At 38.4% G+C, this 19,846-nt stretch overlaps 1 protein-coding gene across 3 annotated transcripts in view; it reads right to left on the bottom strand.

The window, feature by feature from the left end:
* Window positions 1-19,846, bottom strand: part of si:dkey-220o5.5 (actin filament-associated protein 1-like 2) — a 103,128-nt gene that overhangs the window by 21,532 nt on the left and 61,750 nt on the right. For all 3 annotated transcript variants that reach the window (XM_056246705.1, XM_056246706.1, XM_056246707.1), the window contains 5 exons: window positions 11,016-11,112; window positions 10,556-10,767; window positions 3,852-4,028; window positions 2,024-2,116; window positions 1,568-1,661 (listed from right to left, as the gene is read on the bottom strand). In XM_056246705.1, the coding sequence (XP_056102680.1) occupies window positions 1,568-1,661; window positions 2,024-2,116; window positions 3,852-4,028; window positions 10,556-10,767; window positions 11,016-11,112 (673 nt within the window). The remainder of the gene's footprint in view (window positions 1-1,567; window positions 1,662-2,023; window positions 2,117-3,851; window positions 4,029-10,555; window positions 10,768-11,015; window positions 11,113-19,846) is intronic.

The following is a 19,846-nucleotide window of genomic DNA, read 5'->3' as shown; positions in this document are numbered from 1 at the left end:
AGACAACAAAGAACTGTGGGAAATGCAGACATTAAACAATGAAATCAAAACCGACCCTATTTACATTCTTACATGATACAATTTTTACATGATAACGGTTTCGTTTTCAAAAACGTGCACTTTGAAACCCGTTTCAAAGTTTGCGTTCTCAAGCCACCAAAACGCCGCTGTCGTGTAAATGAATGGCTTTAACGCATTAAAGGTTTTCAGTTGAAAACGATGTTGTGGAAATGCCCCTAAATTAATAACTAATGATTATTACAATGGAAATGAATCAACGCTGAACTTAACGGTACTTAAACTGGACACTGAATTTCTTCTAGAGCTGCTGTACAGTCAAAACAATCTTTGTTGCATTCATTTCCTGTTATCATTGTAAAGCTGCTTTGCAACAATCTGTATTGTAAAAAGAGCTATATTAATAAAGGTGACTTGACTTGACTTAACATTTTATCTTGATTTTATAGTGAATGATTTATCAGTGCACTTTATTCAAAACTAAAAAAAAAGTTGCATAATTTTTCATCAAAATGTAATAACACATCGCAACCTTGGTAGGCTGGCATGCATAAAGTCGTGATGTAACGGAAGTAGCAAAGATCTTTTCTTCCGCAATGCGAAGCAAATCCGAATGAAACGGTTGTTGAATGAATGGGCAATCAAAATGTAATAACTTGACCCCCCTTTGAAACAACTTTCCTTTATGGCTGACATCACCAAGCTTTTGGTTTATTTACCAAGACAGTCCACTCATATTACTATGAATTGGAGAAATTGCAACACGCAATGTGGTGGAATAAGTCTTGCCTTCAAAATATAACAGCCAATCGCCAATTGGTAATTTTGATTAAAGGCAACGTATGTTACATAATATAGACAAATATTACTAATATTTAACCCGTCCGTAATATTGCTGCAGAAAGAATCAAGCTTTTAGGGTTATTCATGGTCTGTTGTAGTAATTTGTTAATTCTTTACACTTTAAATTTTCCTTTTAATGTTCGATGGTTGAAGGGTGAGTACAATAATGACACTTCATTCTTCCCAGTTTTAAACAAAAAAGCTTATTATTGCTTATTAAGAGCGAGCCTTTCACTGATTGCTTACAGTTTAGCGGAAGTTACTCCCATAATTCGCGCAAAGCATCATTGGGGCATAGGAAAAAGGTGGATAGTATGTAGCATGAATGCAATCCGGACTTACTAGATCCGTCATGTTGTCATTGTCATTTGGCACTGGCGTTCACAAATCTAATTCCTGTAGCTTCATGGGATATTAAAGTGTCCATTGGATGCACACATCAGAATATTGACAGAAGTAGTAGGTCATCCGGGTACTTTTCTCCTACTGTTTTTATGAATACTGTGAATTCAAACATATTTCTCATCTCACATACTGTTTTTCACCTACTATATATTAGGGAAGTGCGTGATTTCGGATGCAGAGAAGCTCTCTTATTTTTAAACCCTTCCCCTTCAAACACTTGGTTCCATTATGGTACGAAACACCCCCTTTTCATCATCCAACTAACTCCTTTGTGTTTCCAAACGCAAGTGTGTCTGCTCACCTCTGTCTTTGTCTTTAATCTCCACACTGCTAATTGTAGATGGAAGACTTGAGATTTTCTCTTCATCCGAGTCTGTATGGAGGACAGTACTTGACTACAGAGAGAAAGAGAGATTGTAAGAACTCGTTAATTGACATAAGCAAGTACAAAATACAAAATATTCTCCAACACAGGTAAGGCAGTCCTTACCAAATCTACAAATTGGCTTAATATGGAACACAAGACTTTGCTAATCAGTTTAGTTCATGGCTCAAGCCAGCAAAACATTCATGAAAGAGACTCTGGAATGGACGTGAGGGAAAGGTCTCCAGATGAATAACCACCAAGCTAATTCAGTAACATCTCTTTCAGAGAAATGAAGTAATGCTGTTACTCTCTCGCTGTGTCCATCACATTGATAATGTTGTTAACATAGAGAACAGGACCTGGCATGGTGTCAGTGAGTGTGTAATTTACCCTGCAAGAGTCCAGCCTCTCGCTCCTCAGGATGGATGAGGAGCTTTGGGATTCAGGCTCGTAATAAGAGGAGCCGCTCACTTCTTCTATAATCTACAAATGAGACAAACAGAAAACAAGTTAGTTAAAGTTACAGTTTAAAGTTGGCATGAAATGAAAACTCCCCCTATGTATTTTCAAAATGCATCTTATAGATCTTATTGTGAACAATTCATCTGTGCATGTTTAATTTTTTAAAGACTTTTGACCCTCGTAATGTTTCATCAAAACATCATAACTGGACCTTCCGGTGAAATGACAGACATCTCTCTGGTGATGTATGCAGGGACCTGCAATCACTTCGTTTGCTTAAACCCCACCCTCACATTCATCTGCCTTCACTTTTGAGTGGAACGGCCACATCGCCCTACATTTGGTCTTTGGTACACTCACCGACCACTTTATTAGGTATACCTTGCTAGTACCGGGTTGGACCCCCTTTTGCCTTCAGAACTGCCTTAATTTTCATGGCATTGATTCAACAAGGTGCTGGAAATATTCCTCAGAGATTTTGGTCCATATTGGCATGGCAGCATCACGCAGTAGATTTGTCGGCTGCACAGTGCACATCCATGACATGAATCTCCCGTTCCACCACATACCAAAGGTGCTCTATTGGATTAAGATCTGGTGACTTTGGAGGCCATTTAAGTATAGTGAATAATAATATTTTGTTACATTTATTTAGCGCTTTTCTCTGCACTCAAAGCACTTTACATGGACGGTGGGAATCTCCTCAACCACCACCAATGTGCAGCATAAACCTGGATGATAAGATGGCAGCCACAGTGCACCAGAACTTCCACCACACACCAGCTTAATGGTGGAGAGGAGATGAGTGAACTCATTGTCATGTTCAAGAAACTAGTTTTAGATGATTTGAGCTTCTGTAGCCGTCAGAAGATAGGTACACTGTGGTTATACAATAAGGAAATATCCCCCACACCATTACACCACCAGCCTAAACCATTAATACAAGGCAGAATTAGTCCATGCTTTCATGTTGTTTAGGCCAAATTCAGACCCTACCATCTGAATGTTAAAGCAGAAATTGAGACACATCAAATTGAGACCAGGTGACGTTTTTCCAATCTTCTATTGTCCAATTTTGGTGAGCCTGTGCGAATTGTAGCCACGGTTTCCTGTTCTTAGCTGACAGGAGTGGCACCCAGTGTGTGTCTTCTGCTGCTGTAGCCAATCTGCTTCAAGATTCGACATGTTGTGTGTTCAGAGATGCTCTTCTGCAGACCTCAGTTGTAACGAGTGGCTATTTGAGTTACTGTTGCCTTTCTATCAGCTCGAACCAGTCTGGCCATTCTCCTTTGACCTCTGGCATCAACAAGGCCTTTTCACACATAGAACTGCCACCCACTGGTAAAGATATTTTATCTTTTCAGACCATTCTCTGTAAACCCTACAGATGGTTGTTTGTGAAAATCCCAGTAGATCAGCAGTTTCTGAAATACTCAGACCAGCCCATCTGCCACCAACAACCATGCCACATTCAAAGTCACTAAAATCACCTTTCTTCCCCATTCTGATGCTCAGTTTTGAACTTCATCAGATCATCTTGATTCTTGACCATGTCTACATACCTAAATGCATTGAGTTGCCGCCATGTGATTGGCTGATTAGATATTTGCGTTAACAAGCAGTTGAACAGGTGTACCTAATAAAGTGTTTGGTGAGTGTACGTCACAATATGGAGGAAAAGATCTGTCGCTACTTCTGTTTCATTGCAACTTTAAGTTTAATGAAAATGTAAGTCTAAGTTTAGACTTGGTCAGACCTTCCTCCACTCTTCGGCCTGCGTGCTGCTCTGGAAGCCCAAGTTGACTGTGTCGGCACCGGCCACCACCTTCAGCTCGTGCTGCATCTTTTTGCTGTGTTTAGATTTGAAGACCACGTAGCAACCCGTGAGGTTTAGCTCCAGCAGAGGGTGTAAGTCTTTAGCACACTTAAAACACTGCCAGGGAAAAATGTATGTATTACATACAGAACAGTTACTAACAACATTCAGTTCTTTGTAAAGATGTAAAAAAATTAATGCAATGTTTTAAGACACTTAACTGCATGTTATTTACAATTAAATGAAAATGTATTGTAGTTGTAATTAGTTGCAATTATAAATGCAATGAGTTGAACTCTAAAAGGCTTATTTGATAGCCTGACTACGTCAGACTTCGTACTTCCGCTCAATTTCAGTTCACTTCTGTACTCAGTCTGAGATAGCGACCTATCTCTCAGTTTTCCTCCGGCCTGAAAACAGCCGGCCAATCAACGAACAGAGGGCGGGCTGAGAGCCGTGACGTAGACGCTAAGCGGCGAATTTAAGATTGTATTTTAGGTTAGGGAAATCGAAAACGACTGCGGATATGGAGATACGGGATGCAATTCGCTCTGTTGTGGAGAATATTCCCGGCATTTGCAAACTGAAGCCCGAACAAGAAGAGTGTTTGTGAGGTGATGTTTAAGTTGGAGAGAGAGGTGATTGCGTTATGTGATTGGCTTACGGGTAACCAATGATTTTATACTTCAGACAAGCGCACACCCCCCTGCGAGAAAGAAAACACTTTTCAATTATGCCATTCCAGACTCTGTCTACGACGCAAAGCGAAGTAGCAGAGTTTGGTATTACCAGGCTACTTATTTGACCCACTTAACTAAGATTTACATAATGTACTTATGTATTTATGTACTGACAAGCATTAATGTTAAACTACAAATACGCACTACACATTTAGAATATCTGACAGATGGATTCGACTAACTCTGGTTAGGTTAGTAACTTTTTTCGGTCAGAATCCGAAGTGCAGATCCATCCAACACTCTAATGGCTAATATTGCCCACAACCCATTGCGCTGTTGGACGAGGATTCGAGAACTACAAACACGAGTAAAAAGTGTTAAAAAACTACATACATGGAGGATGTGCGAGTCCGGCGGTTATGTAGAGAGGTTTAGATAAAGGGGTTTGAGTGATTAATTATCAGTATCTAACCTGATGTAAAATGTATTTATTCAATGTTGTCCACATTATATTTCATCTGCAGCAGCATTGTGAACTTTTGTAAAGATATGTTTAGCCATTAACTTTTAAATGCATCATTAAAAGCGTACATACTATTAGGGCGTAGTATAAGAAGGCAAATTGGGACACAGCATATAACTAATGAAGATGGATGCTGCGTCCCAATTCGCATACTATCCGTCCTAAATAGTATTCGAAAATAGAATTAGTATGTCCCAAATCGTAGTATGTTGAAATGAGTGTTCCAAAGAGACCCGGATGGTCTACTATATCCGGTCAGAATCCGAAGTGCAGATCGATGCACACTCTAACGGCTGATATTGCCCACAACCCATCGCGCGTTGGACAAGGATTCGGTTAGAACTACAAACACGAGTGAAAAGTGTTAAAAAAAACTACAGACATGGGTCCATGAGACGCGAGTCCGGCGGTTGTGTAGAGAGGTTTAGATAAAGGGGTTTGAGTGATTAATTATCAGTATCTAACCTGACGAAAATGTATTTATTCAATGTTGGCTAGATTTTATTTCATCTGCAGCAGCATTGTGAACTTTTGTAAAGATACGTTTAGCCATTAACTTTTAAATGCATCATTACATTCAAATTGCAAAGGAGAGTGTTACTGTCACGATCTGCTCCAAGACACGAAGATGAGATCCAAATGCAGCTCATTTATTGTGGGCAATCCAGAGGCGTAAACCAAAGTACAGGCAAGGGTCATACACAGACAGGCAGTCCAAAACAGAGAAACAAAGAAACAAACAAAACAGGCAGGGACCAGAGGCAAGAGAGTAATCCAGGGAACAGGGCAAGATATCCAAAACCAAGAGACAAGAAAACCATGAGAATGCTCAGAAATGCAGTGTAACACTTAAACAAGACTTCGCGGTGAGTGAATGAATGAACATGGTATAAATAGACAGACTAACAGGATGATGAGACAGGTGAATGCAATCAGTGAATGAGGTACAGGTGAATGTGATCAGTGATAAGTGATGGTGAGTCCGGGCAGTGAGTTATGGGAAATGTAGTTTGTGAGTGATAATAGTCTTATCTGGAGTGCCCTCTGGTGGCTCTCAAGGGCACTCCAGCTGGTGACCGTTACAGTTACATCCGCATGAAAGACCCACGACTGGCAGATGAACGTGCTACATTTCTCTCCGAAATGGTAAGAAATTATATTAGATTGAATGGAGGATTTTAACTGTGACGAGATGATTGACAGGGCAGTTTACGGTGATAGGATGCACGCGGCAGATCTGTCCGTTAAAGATGGCGAAGTAGTATGTCCACTGATCTATATAGAATGACATTATATAGATCAGTGAGTATGTCCCAAAGCTTGCCTACTCTTTTGCTACACACTCAAAAGTATGTACTTTTTCTTCACAAAAAGAGTACATACTTTTAGGGCGTAGTATAAGTAGGCGAATTGGGACGCAGCGGGAGTCTTCATTAGTTATATGCTGCGTCCCAATTCGCCTACTTATACTCCGTTCTCAGAGCCGGTGTTCAACTTCTCAGCGCTGTCAAAATAAAAGTCTGGTATGGTGTCAAAATAAAAGTTCCACTTTCAACACATCAGCCAAACAAAAAACTTATCGGCCGATGCCAAAACTTAACAAATGCCAAATATCGGCAGATATATCAGCCATGGTGATATATCAGTCGACGACTAGTAATTTGTGGGTGGGACATGTCGATATTGTCCCCACCACTTTTCGAAACATCAGTTGACTAGCAGAATATTAGACTAGCAGAATACATTTCATTCGTTAAATTAGTGGCGATATGGTGCTGGAATGTGTTGTTTTTTAAATCATGCTGAGTGTCCGTTGTGTACGTTGTTGCTGTAATCAGACTCTCTATTCATTCAGGTGAAATCACAAAACAAAATGCACACAAATATGTCACTGCTCTTGATATACAATCACTGATGAACATCTTTGGTTTTAATGAGAAGGAGAAAAAAACCTATACGAGGGCGGATTAGAACCTAGAACCTCTGATACACTTAACAAAAGTTCTACCACCAGACCATAAGGGCAAACAAGAAGCTAAAGCGTATTTATGTATTTATTCAAACTCAAATTGTTCTATCCAGACTGGACTATTGTAATGCTCTCTTGGCAGGCCTTCCAGCTTGCACTGTCAAACCTCTGCAACTGATCCAGAATGCAGCAGCGAGAGTGGTCTTTAACGAGCATGTCACATCTCTCATCAACTTGCACTAGCCATTTGCATTAAATTCAAGGCACTGCTGTTTACCTACAGAACAACCACTGGCTCTGCACCCCTGTACCTAAACTCACTACTTCAGACTTGTTTGCCCTCAGAAGCTTGCGTTCTGCAAGTTCTGCATCACTTTCACGGACCTTTACCTTGACTATTCCCTGCTGGTAGAATAAATTGCCTAACTCCACCCATTTTCAATAAACTGCTTAATACTTGAACCATTAATACCAACTCTTTGTTTGTACTGTAAACTTCACTTGTTGCTTCTATTGTTCTCTTAATTTGCAAATCACTTTGGATAAAATGTAATTGTAAATATATAAAATAAAAACAGCAACATTACAGTATAATATAGCAATTGCCTTTAAATGTGGATATTTTTACATATTCTAAATCAGGGATGGGCAACTTCGGTCCTTGAGGGCCACTATTCTGCAAAGTTTTGCTCCAACCCTAATCAAACACACCTGATCCATCTAAACAATGTCTTCAGGATTACTAGAAAGCTACAGGCAGGTGAGATTTCTTTTATTTATCAGGGTTGGAGCTAAACTCTGCAGGACAGTGGCCCTCCAGGACCCATCCCTGTTCTAAATTAATCATTTAGGTATCTTGACAATGTTTCTGTAAAATAACTAATACTGTAAATGTGCAGGTTCCTTTGATTGAAAGTATGTATTCTGTACTTATACATTTAGTTAATTTAACAGAAATTGTCTAACAGAAAAAAGTACTTAATTTAGAGATTGGTCAAATAAGTTGTGAGATTGGATCTGTAAAAATAAAGATTAAACTTAGTTATTGTACACAGAAAAACTATTTTAAAAGAAAATGACTGTAGATAATTTTTTTTATTATAAAAAACTTTATAAAAACCTAAATTTAAAGTTTGACCTAAAAGTAAGTTGTTTTCAATGTAATTTGACATTATTTATCAGTTTTCCACGGTTTAATAAGCATTTATCAACAGTGATACGTATGATGTAATTTCATTCATTTTGACTGCAAAATCTATTCTGTATTTTTACTGTTTTTGCAAGTAATTTTGTGAAATGGCTGTAATTTAACTGAATCCATTTGGAAACTTTTCTGCCAGACTTTTTACAGTTTTTATTTTTTACAGTGTGGATTAAAACTATGGATTTCTTGATTTTAATCGATTCTCATTTTGAAGAACCGATAACGATTCTTAAATCAAAATAATCAATCTTTCAGTCTCTACTGTTTTCAGTTGATGAATGAACAAAGCTTTGTAGCGTACCTCCCATCCAATAAATCGCAAAAAGCTTTGTGCTTTGTTACGTCTGATATGAAACAAAGTCACAGCTTTCAAATTCTGTCAATTTTATTAATAAATTCAAACAATAAATACCGTTTTGGAGCTCTTTAATGTGGTGTGACAGATCACTCTAGCGCCTCAGTTCAAGTGAAGCGGCAGCGCGAAGCTCACGTGAACTGACCATCTCTTTCACATTACTACTAGTTACAGCATGAAATAAACAAGAATGAACATCAGAAGGTATGTTGAAAGATACAGTACAACTTACCAAAATCCGTATATAGTCAGATGTAATTGCTCAATCAGTGTTTTAACCGCAGAAAGACGTCAATAATTGCTTACGGCTTGAAAATAATGTCATGTAATGTTATATTTACCTCAGAAAAGCCATTTCAAACTCATTAGTCGGCTAAAAAAATTAACTCTATGTGAACTATATTGCATGTTCATTGTATTTAAACCTGTTCTTCGATATCTAATTTATTTTTGAATAAATCCATCATGTTTTTATGACAACCACCATTTAAATGTTTATATTTAAATATATATATATATATATATATATATATATATAAGTATAAAATTATTAAACATAATTAAGTCATAAAAGTTTGTCATAAAAGTTTGTCATAAAAAATGTACTATTACAATGCCATTATTCAGTCCCTCCAGAAAAACGCGATTATGCGATCGCTGAATTCAATGCAAAATCAGCCAAAGTCCGCATATTTATGCGGGGGTCGCATTTTTTCAAATACTCCGCAATTTCGCCGCATAAATTGCTGATTTCCGCGCAAAATATGCGGGGCTTGCATGATTTCATAATCCCCGCATTTTCGTCGCAAAAAAGTCACATATATCTTAGCAGAAAGTTGGAAAATGTTGCGTTTGCTTCACACAAGAGCAGCCACTTCCCCCTGTTGCCATGGGAACGCTATGAAGTGACGTAATTACGCGACGTGAACATCATTGAAAAGCTGTAAAACAGGAGCACACTTTATTTTAAAATATTTCATTTATTCATTTTTACTGAAGTTGTAGCATATTCCTCTAGTAAAGCTACAGAACTTGTTTGACTCAGCAATGTTTTGTAAGTTTGATGTGTTTATTAAGGTCTTGTAACGCGTTGTGTCGGGAAGAAAAATAGGGATAGCTCACAGCTGAAGTGATTGCAGAGGCCAGACAGACTCACGGAGGCGATTGGCATCTCACAACTCGCACTTTATTCGCAAATCGAACTCGTAACTGTCTGTCACACGTTCTACCGTCCACGTCGTTACTTAATAAACAAAATAAGATAAAAGAAGTAGCATCAAACAGAAATTACCCGCACACATGGGGTGTTCGAGGCGCATGGCACATATAATACTGCAGACAGTTAGACAGGGAGCGCGCAGCTCTTAAAGGGGCCACACCTTATTTCCACTTGTTACAGTCTGAAATAAAACAAGATGAGAAATTAAATATTTCCAGCACTTTCTGTGATGTAGTATGCTTGCTTATCATAGGAAGTAATAAGAAAGGACTCTTTACATTAAGGTAGTAGCCTGGTGAGAACAGGGTGTTGGGGGAATCACTTTTTTTTCCTCGCAGTTTTTGCAAGTTCCCGCAATTTTTGCAAGTTCCCGCAATTTTTGCAAGTTCCCGCAAATTTTGCAAGTTCCCGCAATTTCATCGCAAAAAATTGCATAAATATCCCGCATATTCAATCGCATTTTTAAAGAAAACAGGCCGCGTAATCAAGGATTTTTGCCCGCAACAATCACAAAAAAAACTCCGCGTTTTTCTGGAAGGACTGATTATTATAAAAATGTCCTTATGTGCAGTTAGTAAGCAGCCTAAAATCAGTTAGTTTTAACCTTGGGATATGCTTGCGTTAACAAAATAGCAAAGCAGTTTTGGAATAGAAGCTTATTTTTAAATGTATGAAACCTGACTGAGGCTCTTACCAGTAGTGAGTCGTGCTTAATAATGAAGAGCTGGCGGGTCCACTGACCCAACCACTTCTTCCTCCAAAGGTATCCGCAAATGCGTGACTCTGGCACGGGTCTTAAGCAGGGTTGAGAGGAGCTCCACTGGATGTAGTGAGCTCTGTCCTTCACAAACTCGTCCTCCTCTTCACCGTACGACTCGTAGTGACTGCTGTCTGAGTCCACTTTATCTGAGGCAAAGATGGGGATTTTAGCATAAAAAAGTTTTTAATCTCACATGTGTCAGTTGTTTTATTAAACTGTTGTCTCTTGTACCGTGTAATAAAGTAAGTCATGCAGGTTTGGAATGACATGAAGGTAAGTAAATGACAACTATCACTTTAAAAATGAACCGCTATAGCAGCTGCTTTAAATTTGTGATAATCATTGTAATATTCAGCTATTTGCCTTATAGTAGTCGGCTGCATGCCACACTGACCTGTAGTCTGACTGGCCGGGACAAACGGTTCTGCCTCCTCGTAACAGTCATCCTCCTCTAAACACGGGGGGTGTTGGGGGACAGCAGAACTCATAGACTGAAGACACACACACACAAAGAAAAGCACATAAGATGTATTTTCCATGTTCAACACCACGTTAAATATCTAATCAGCCGTTCACATGGCAGCTCAATGCATTTAGGCATGTAGACATGGTCAGGACGATCTCCAGAAGTTCAAAATGAGTATCCGAGTGTGGAATAAATGAGACGGTAAGTGATATTGATTGTGGCATGGTTGTTGGTGCCAGACGGGCTGGTCTGAGTATTTACCAGTAGACTGGTAGGGTTAGAATAAGTTGACAAGTTTCAAATTTACTTATAGTCAGTTGAATGACTGTTAGGGGACCATCACAATAAAGTGTTAGCAGATATTAAGCAAACAGTCTACAAATACTCTAATGAGAGTTAGTTGACATACTGTAGGTGCAACGTTACTTAAAGTCAACAGAATGTTCAAAAGGGACCATCAAAATAAAGTGTTACCATATATATATACATATATCTATGTATATATATATATATATATATATATATATATAGCGGCAAAGCCACAGTGAAGACCACACAACCAAAATCGTGACCCTGATCAATCACAGCTCACATGAGCTGCTCACGGCAACCACAAAGCTATAAATGACAACAGCACAGCTGGCCAGCGTGATCACCTGAATGTGCACATGAGAGGCACTGTATCTGAGGTTTACAGAGTGGAAAACAAAATTGAGCTGAAACGTATGGAGCTTAAATCCCAGAGTTTAAGTACAGCTCTGCATTTAAAGGAAGAGAAAGAGAGAGACTACGTTTTTAGTTGTACTAAGGGTCAGTCAGTCCACAGTTTTTATGAGAGCATGGTGCAGACTGTTCTGGAGGAGCACAGCTGAAGGACAATGGCTGTGGTCTGCAATGGGGTCAGTAATTTGTAGTCGGACATTGAGGGCAAATCAGTGGCACTGAAACAAAGCCTTCTGGGAGTTGAAAACAAAAAGGCAAAAGTAGACAGCAGTGTACTCTTCAAGTTGACGTAATTCCCATGTGCCTTAACTTTGTTTTTCAAGATTCAATAAGAGTTTTCCTTAGGACGTGCATTGCTATAACCTCCAAAACTAAAGAAAATAACAAAAAAAGAAAAGTTAAGTGTACTTACAATATGAGCATTTTTAAAATACAATTTTAAAATTGCTTGTAACGCTTGTAACCTGCAGAAAATTAACATCAACAAAAGACTAAAACGGACTGATTTGAAGCAAGTGGGTTAATTTACCCTTTTATATCCCATCTTCATTTTTGTGTCTCTACGTTGGAATGTGGATGTGTGACTCAAGAATTTCAGAATGTTAATTAAGTGTTTCTTCTGTTTTATCTCTTGCATATTTTCATTCTTTCTGTTTACCCCCTCGCGCTCTTGGGGGGAGGCGTGGTGGAGTTTGAGAGCACAGCGTGTACAGCTCTGGGGATCAGATACATATCTGTGAATGAAAGATGAAAGGGGTTTTTGTGTGTTCACGTGTATGTGAGAGGACCAGGAGATAGAGGCCCAGAAAGAAATGTAGATGTTAAATTGGAAAACAAGTAAGAAGTGCCAAAAGCTAATGGATCAAAAAAAAGATAAGAACCAAGTACGTAGATAACTTTGACTTTAAAGAGTGAGTAAAACAACTATTCCCTGAAAATCCATCATTGTAGATTGTGTGCAGAATGTGTACAGTATGTTTGTAGTAGTAGAAAAAAACACACAAAAAAACGTTGTGGCTCTTTTATGATGCGTAGCTGAGGCAGAAAGGGTCCTGAATGCTCACTAAGCCTGTAAACATTTACTGCACACTCCATGTTTACCTCCTTTAATTTGAACAACTCTAAAGATCTTAATTAAATGAAAAGAGCTTCTACTGTTATCACACAAGCAAACACACATTAAAACATGCAGGTCATTTTAACCTTGTCAAATTGAGCTTATGTTACCTCATGAAGCACAAGAGGAACCAATCTAAGCCTGTAAAACACCTCACCTCTTACTAACCCCCATAGACACACACCAACTCCTTTTACGCAAGGATTACTGAAAGAATGACACACAACTAACACATGATCCGTACCTCGGAGGCCCTCTAAAGAGTGCTAAGAAAGACCTATTAACTTATGTTGTAGTCAATGTATGCTTTTCCCTGTGAGCTTTTTGTTTTTCTATATATTTTTTTCCCCAGTTGGATACGTAGTTTTACTTTTACATTTAGATTAAAGGGGTCATATAATGGTACATGCACTTTTTCAAGTTGATTGTACTGAAATGTGTGTTGGCAGTGCCTGTACACAACCATCATATAATGATAAAAATCCATCCAGTGTTTTTGTTTTAATCTCCTTATATGTTTTCCCCTGCCTCAAATCAAGCCGTTCGACCGTGTGACGTCACACGGTCGGACGCCCCTCCCGCGATTGTTGATTGACAGCCGTGTTTCAACACAGACCCGCCCTCGCTCGTGAGCCAGCTGTCAATCATAGTCTGCACGGACCGGCGCGGTCATTGTTGATATGCTGGAGCACTGTCTATGAGCAGAATGGCGTCTAAGCGATTGTGGTGTTCTGTTCTTGGGTGTAATAACGAACACAGCAGTCATTTTAATGTTCCTAAATCCGAACCGCTGAAGACGCAGTGGCTGAGTTTTGTTTTCGAAGGGAATATTCCCCACGAGCAACGTCAATGCGTTCATGTTTGCGCGAATCATTTCTCAGCAGACTGCTTTATAAACGAGGGTCAGTATAAAGCTGGTTTTGCTAAGAAGCTGCTCCTGAATAAAGGATCGGTACCAGCTATTCGTGTTCCTGCTGAACCTCTTGAACAACTGAAGTGAGTGTAACGTTTTATTAACCTTTATATTAATATTTATATCTTTGCAAATCGCTTGCCCGCTTCACGATGAATGAGTCTAAGGTTTACACTCAGGGTACATTACGGCATGTTTTCTATGTACGACGTTCTCAATATAATTCATAATCCCACGTTTATAATGAACAACGCGTTATGGTTATTGTGTTACAAACGTGTACGCACAGAACAGAGGGGCGGAGTGAGCACAGCTCATGATCATTTAAAGTCATATGCACTGAAACGGCGTGCTGAAAACAGAGCTGTTTTTGACCAGGTAAAATAACTGTTTTCTTACAATACTAATGAGAATTTTTAATTAAAGTATATTACAAACTTTTAATTTAGACCCTAAAGAATCATATTAGCTTGTACAAAAATGGCATTATATGACCCCTTTAATGAAGTCTTTTATAACACTGTAATAATTTAATAACACCGTTAAATGTAATCTTTAGCATATTTCTAAATGTATATACATTTTTCATATTGTACATTTCATTATTGTCACGATTATGTTCAGTTTTAGTTTTTTTTCTCTTTTCTTTCTCCCTGCCTGTCAGTTTCGTTATTAGTTACTATGGTTACATTTGATTTGTCATTCTGTTCAGATGTGCGTGATTAATTACCTTTCTTTGTCTCTTGTATTTAAGCTTGTGTGTTTCTGTTCTTAGTTGTCCGGTCTCGTCAATGTTTAACGGTTGTTGCTTTGCCTATTTTCATCTTTGTTACTCTATGGGGATTATTAATTAAAGACTTTTGACTTTCATCATCTTCGTCGTGTATTCTATACAACCAAGTGGAGGTGCCAATATTTGTAAAAATCTGTGTTTTCAAGACAAAAATTGTGTTACTACAGAAAACACTATTATGTTCCAAAAAGCTGTGTACAAGTAAAGATACACAACATATCCTTTCATTTAAGTCCAAAATGAAAGGATTGTTGCTTTCGAAATCTAATAATTTTAGCTCATTTTCATGAATGGTGCCAATAATTTTGGAATTGGCTGTACAGTATATTTATTATATATTTATATCTATTTGTTGCATTATATTATAAGACCAGGAACATGTATTAAGAAAATAGGGTAAGGAAAATTAAATATGATCACAGTAGATTTTATGCTAACTTCAAGAGCTACTCTGTACGATTCACAAATAAGGATAAATCAAGACTTTGATGATTTTTTCCTGGTCATTATCAGTACATACTCTAAGCCCCCTCACATGCCCAGTGGCCGTAACATTGAAATCATCCATAGATGCCCAATCTGTGGGCTCAATGTGCTCATGCTTACAGGACTGAGACCATCTGGTTGGCATGGAAACCCAAAGGTTTTGGCGCACACTTGGCTGGTGACCTCATCGCTCCCACACCTCCCAGGAGATCCTCCTTGCACCATTCGACTTCCTTCCCCTCTGAGCGGTTGTCCTATCAGTCCATCTCTCTATCACTCCATCATTGTCCTCTATCACGTAGACAGCAATAATTATCCTCCCAAAGTCCACTTCCTCCCTTCTTCTTCCCTTCTAGCCAATCACATTGCAGAGTTGAGGCACCGAGAAGGGCCTCTCATTTAAACATGGCATTTCCTGTTAAAGATATGGCCCGTCCCCCTCACTTCCTCCCCCTCAATCTTTTTCAAACAAGCTTTTGATTTTGCTCAGGGTTCTGGGATTAGGTGAACTTCCTATTGCACTTAATTGCCATGATCTAGAAATGTCCACACTGGGTTGTTAGAAGAAAACAGTAGAGAGAATAAAGTGATGTCATTAGAGGAACATTTCACCTAAAAATTTAAATTGCCATTATTTGCTCTCCCTCAAGACATTTCAAACCTGCCTGCTGTTATTTTGTCAGTGAAATAAAAAGTGAGAAATTATAAAGAATCTTTACGCATTACATTTAGCATACAATTACATTTCATAGTCATCATGGTTGTCAAGAAATGAAAAAAAGGAGAGGGGGGGGGGGGGGGGGGGGGCAATAAATAGTCTGCATGACTTGTAAATTATATTCCAAGTATATATTCCAAATTATATTCTGAAATCATACAATAGCTTGAGAAGAACATTCTAGTGTACAATAGTAATATATTTCTGTCATAATTTCTTCAATCAAACTTCCATTCCATTTACTGTCCAGCAACAGGGAAGATTTTCAGTCAAAAACAACGTAAACATCAGTCTGTCGTAGGGCTTTAGAGGACTCCAAATACTGTGCATGCGGGTCTCTTTTTGAGATTGACATCCTAACAATGGGTTTAATGGGTTTCTTTATAGATCCCCAGGGTTCGTGACTCAATTTTAAAGAACCCTTTATGCCAAAAACATTCTATGTAAGGAGAAATATCTTAAATGATTGCATTATACTTTTATATTTAACGGGTTATTTAAATTTGAGTGATAATGTTTACGAGCTGTTTAATTAATTTTTATTTCAAAAATAAAAAAATGAATTAACACAAAATTAGGGTGCTATCACACTGGCAGCTTTGTTCTAAACAGGGCACGGCTTGCATGAAAAATTGGTAATGTAAAAGCTGTCATGCGGACCTGTGAGCGTACTGTGGTACCTAACCCGAGACTACCTGTAGGAGGAGGTCTGAGCTAGGTTGCAGTGGAACTGTGGCTTGATTCACGTGAATGTGAAGCAAATCGAACTCGGGTCCACACTTGTTTAGACGATGTCATTGATTCAACAAAACACATGTACAGTGGTGATGATTTACCTTGGATGTAATTTTCATGTTATCACTGTGAAGCTGCTTTGATACAATCTTTATTGTAAAAAGTGCTATATAAATCAAGGTGACTTGACTGTACATGTGAGTGAGAGTGAGTATAGTGTAATAGTGCAGAATGAGTGCAATCTTAGCGGCAAATGAATGGCTCGCAATCAGCTCTCTCCTCAAAAGAATCTGTTTGAAAACGGCAGAAATGCAACACATACAGTAGATGCAAGTGTCGATCACTCTGCTGCGCCTAATAGAACCAAATTAATCATTAAAAAAACATGATAAACTGGCCAGCATTTTGTTTTCTACAACCCCAAATCCAGAAAAGTTGGGACATTTTTTGGGACATGCAATAAAATCAAGAATCTGTGATTTATTAATTCTCTTCAACCTTTAATTAACTGACAAAAGTACAAAGACAAGATTTTCTAAGTTTTCACTGACCAAGCCTATTTTGTAAATATAAGCACATTTTGATTTTGATGGCTGCAACACACTCCAAAAAAGGCAAGCCAGTCAAGCACATCTCTTCTACGGTGTAGTGTCTAAGAAACCACTTTGTAGAACGTGCAGAATGAGGCCTGGCATTGTCTTGCTTCCCAGGAAAGATGTCATCTTGATGCCATTAAATATCTCTGTACAATCCCAATATACACCTTCACATCAATGGCTATGTTTACATGCAACCAAATAATCCGTTTGTAATCGGACTGACGGCTCAATCGGCCTGAAAAGCCTTCATGTAAACACCTTAAACGCTCCGATTGAGCTCGACCCGAATTAAATTTCGATCGGATTGAAAGGGGTGGTTTATTCCTTTTCTAATCCGATCGAGAGAACATGTAAACCCTTGATCAGATTGAAAACCGAAACTGGAATGGACTGCGCATGTATAATGACGTCGAAATGGCGTAATGACGTATGATGCCTGGAACGCTCTGCTGTCAGTCATTCTAGAGCCCAGAGAACTCGCCGGCATCTCTGCATAGAACTGATGTATAGATTTCTCCTTGCGTAAGAGAGATTCAAATGCCATTTTTTGATGCAGCGTCAGACTGTTAAGTGAAAAAGGTTTTCCAAAGTACTCCTGAGCACATCTGGCTATATTTAACAGAGTAGCATGACGGTTTCTCATGCAATGCCATCTGAAGGCTCAAAGGTCATGCACATTCTTGCCCTAGAGTACATGTAATGAGATTTCTCTGGATTCCCTGAATCTTTTCACAATATTATGAATGGTAGAAGGTGAAAGACCTAAATTATTTGCAATTCTCTAACGATATTTGGCAGAAAGTGATGAGCCATGACCCATCTTAGACTGAGATAATCCTTTTACACTCCATCATGATACCCTCACCTATTACCAGTTTACCTACTTATTGTGGACTGTTTCAAAATAGTTTCACTTGGATATTCTATAAGCTTTTCACTCTTATTTTGCCTCTGTCCCAACTTTTTTGGAGTGTGTTGCAGCCATCAAAATCAAAATGTGCTTATACAAAATACACTTTAGTTGGTCAGTGAAAACTTTGAAAACCTTTTCTTTGTACTTTTGTCATTTAAATAAAGGTTAAAGAGAATTAACAAATCACAGATTCTTGATTTTATTGCATTTTATATTTATGGTATAAATAACATCTAACACTACTTACATTTCTATAGGAATCAAAGCAACGGGGAATTTCACGTGAGGGCAGAAGATTTCCGCACACAGATTTCACTGTTGGTCACACAAATGTTGTGCTTCATGCATCGCTACACTATCAACAATAGACAACTGGACATTTGTTACTGTCAAAATGTCAAATTTTGTTAACACCTTAACTGCTCTAGCCATGAGTGAGTTTTCATAGCGGTTCTTCTTCCAGCTCTGCTCTTCTCTTTTAGTACTTCCCGTCCCTGTTGTTTATATGTGATTGCCCACTTGAAAGACCTCGGTTATGAGGCAAGATTTGACCTCTGACCTCATGCCCTGCACAACCCTTGGGTGAGATGAAGGGGCAAGACCACAGTGAGGCTACGCTGAAGCTGGGAGATACTCATCAGGTGGCCACAACACAAGCTTTGGTCCAACCCCGACGCTCTGGGCCTCGTAACCACTAGTGTGCAGCCTGCCCATCTGCCCTGTTATTATGGCCATAGAGCTAGTGTTTCTTAAAATACACATCACAGTGCAAGTACACACTGTAATGAGCCCTGGAGTATACATTACAACACCATCAAACACTAGTGTACTCTAAAATACACATCACGGCACATACACACACCATTATGTTTTTAGGGTACTCATTACATTATACATCTATATCCCTTATACTGTATGTCTATGTCAAACATATTGAGGCACACCACACATAACAGTTGGGAACATTGCCCCGGAGCCTCGTCACAGGAAGGGACCACTAAGGACCTCAAAAGTACAGGGTACTTATTGGGCCAGGGGAAAAGCATTACAATTTAGTCCCAGGCCCCATTAATTTTACCATGCTCTAAAAATACTTCAAAAGTGACAGTAAATGCATTTATAATGTTACAAAAGATTATTTTCTTTTGAAAGTCCTATTCATCAAAGAATCCTGTAAAAAAACAAATCGACCATTTCCACAAAAATATCAATCAGCATATTTGTTTTCAACATTGATAATTATAAGAAATGTTTTTTGAGCAGCAAATCAGCATATTAGAATTATTTCTGAAATAATGGCTGATGAAAATTCAGCTTTGCCTTCACAGGAATATTTTAAATTGTAATTATTAAATGTTTTATTGTTTTACTGTATCAAAAAAATGCAGCATGTTGACTATGAGACTTTATGGAAGCTTGTTTCCGCCACAGAATGAAAAATAAAAAAGGTAATTGCGACTTTTTATCTCACAATTCTGCCTTTTTTTCTCACAATTGCGAGTTTACATCTCACAATTCTGACTTTATTTCTCAGAATTGCGAGATATAAAGTCAGAATTGCATGATATAAAGTCGCAATTGCGTGTTATAAAGTCAGAATTGCGAGATATAAAGTCAGAATTGATTGATATAAAGTCGCAATTGCGTGTTATAAAGTCAGAAATGCATGATATAAAGTCGCAATTGCGTGTTGTATGGTCGATTTGTTTGTTTCAGAATTGTGAGATATAAACTATTCTGAGGGAAAAAAAGTCAGTCTTTT

Source organism: Rhinichthys klamathensis, unplaced genomic scaffold (assembly GCF_029890125.1).
Source record: "Rhinichthys klamathensis goyatoka isolate OS25496 unplaced genomic scaffold, OSU_Roscu_1.1 h1tg000040l_1, whole genome shotgun sequence".
Taxonomy (NCBI): Eukaryota; Metazoa; Chordata; class Actinopteri; order Cypriniformes; family Leuciscidae; genus Rhinichthys; species Rhinichthys klamathensis.
The sequence above is the reverse complement of the archived record's forward strand: the minus strand, read 5'-3'. Positions and strand labels throughout refer to the sequence as shown.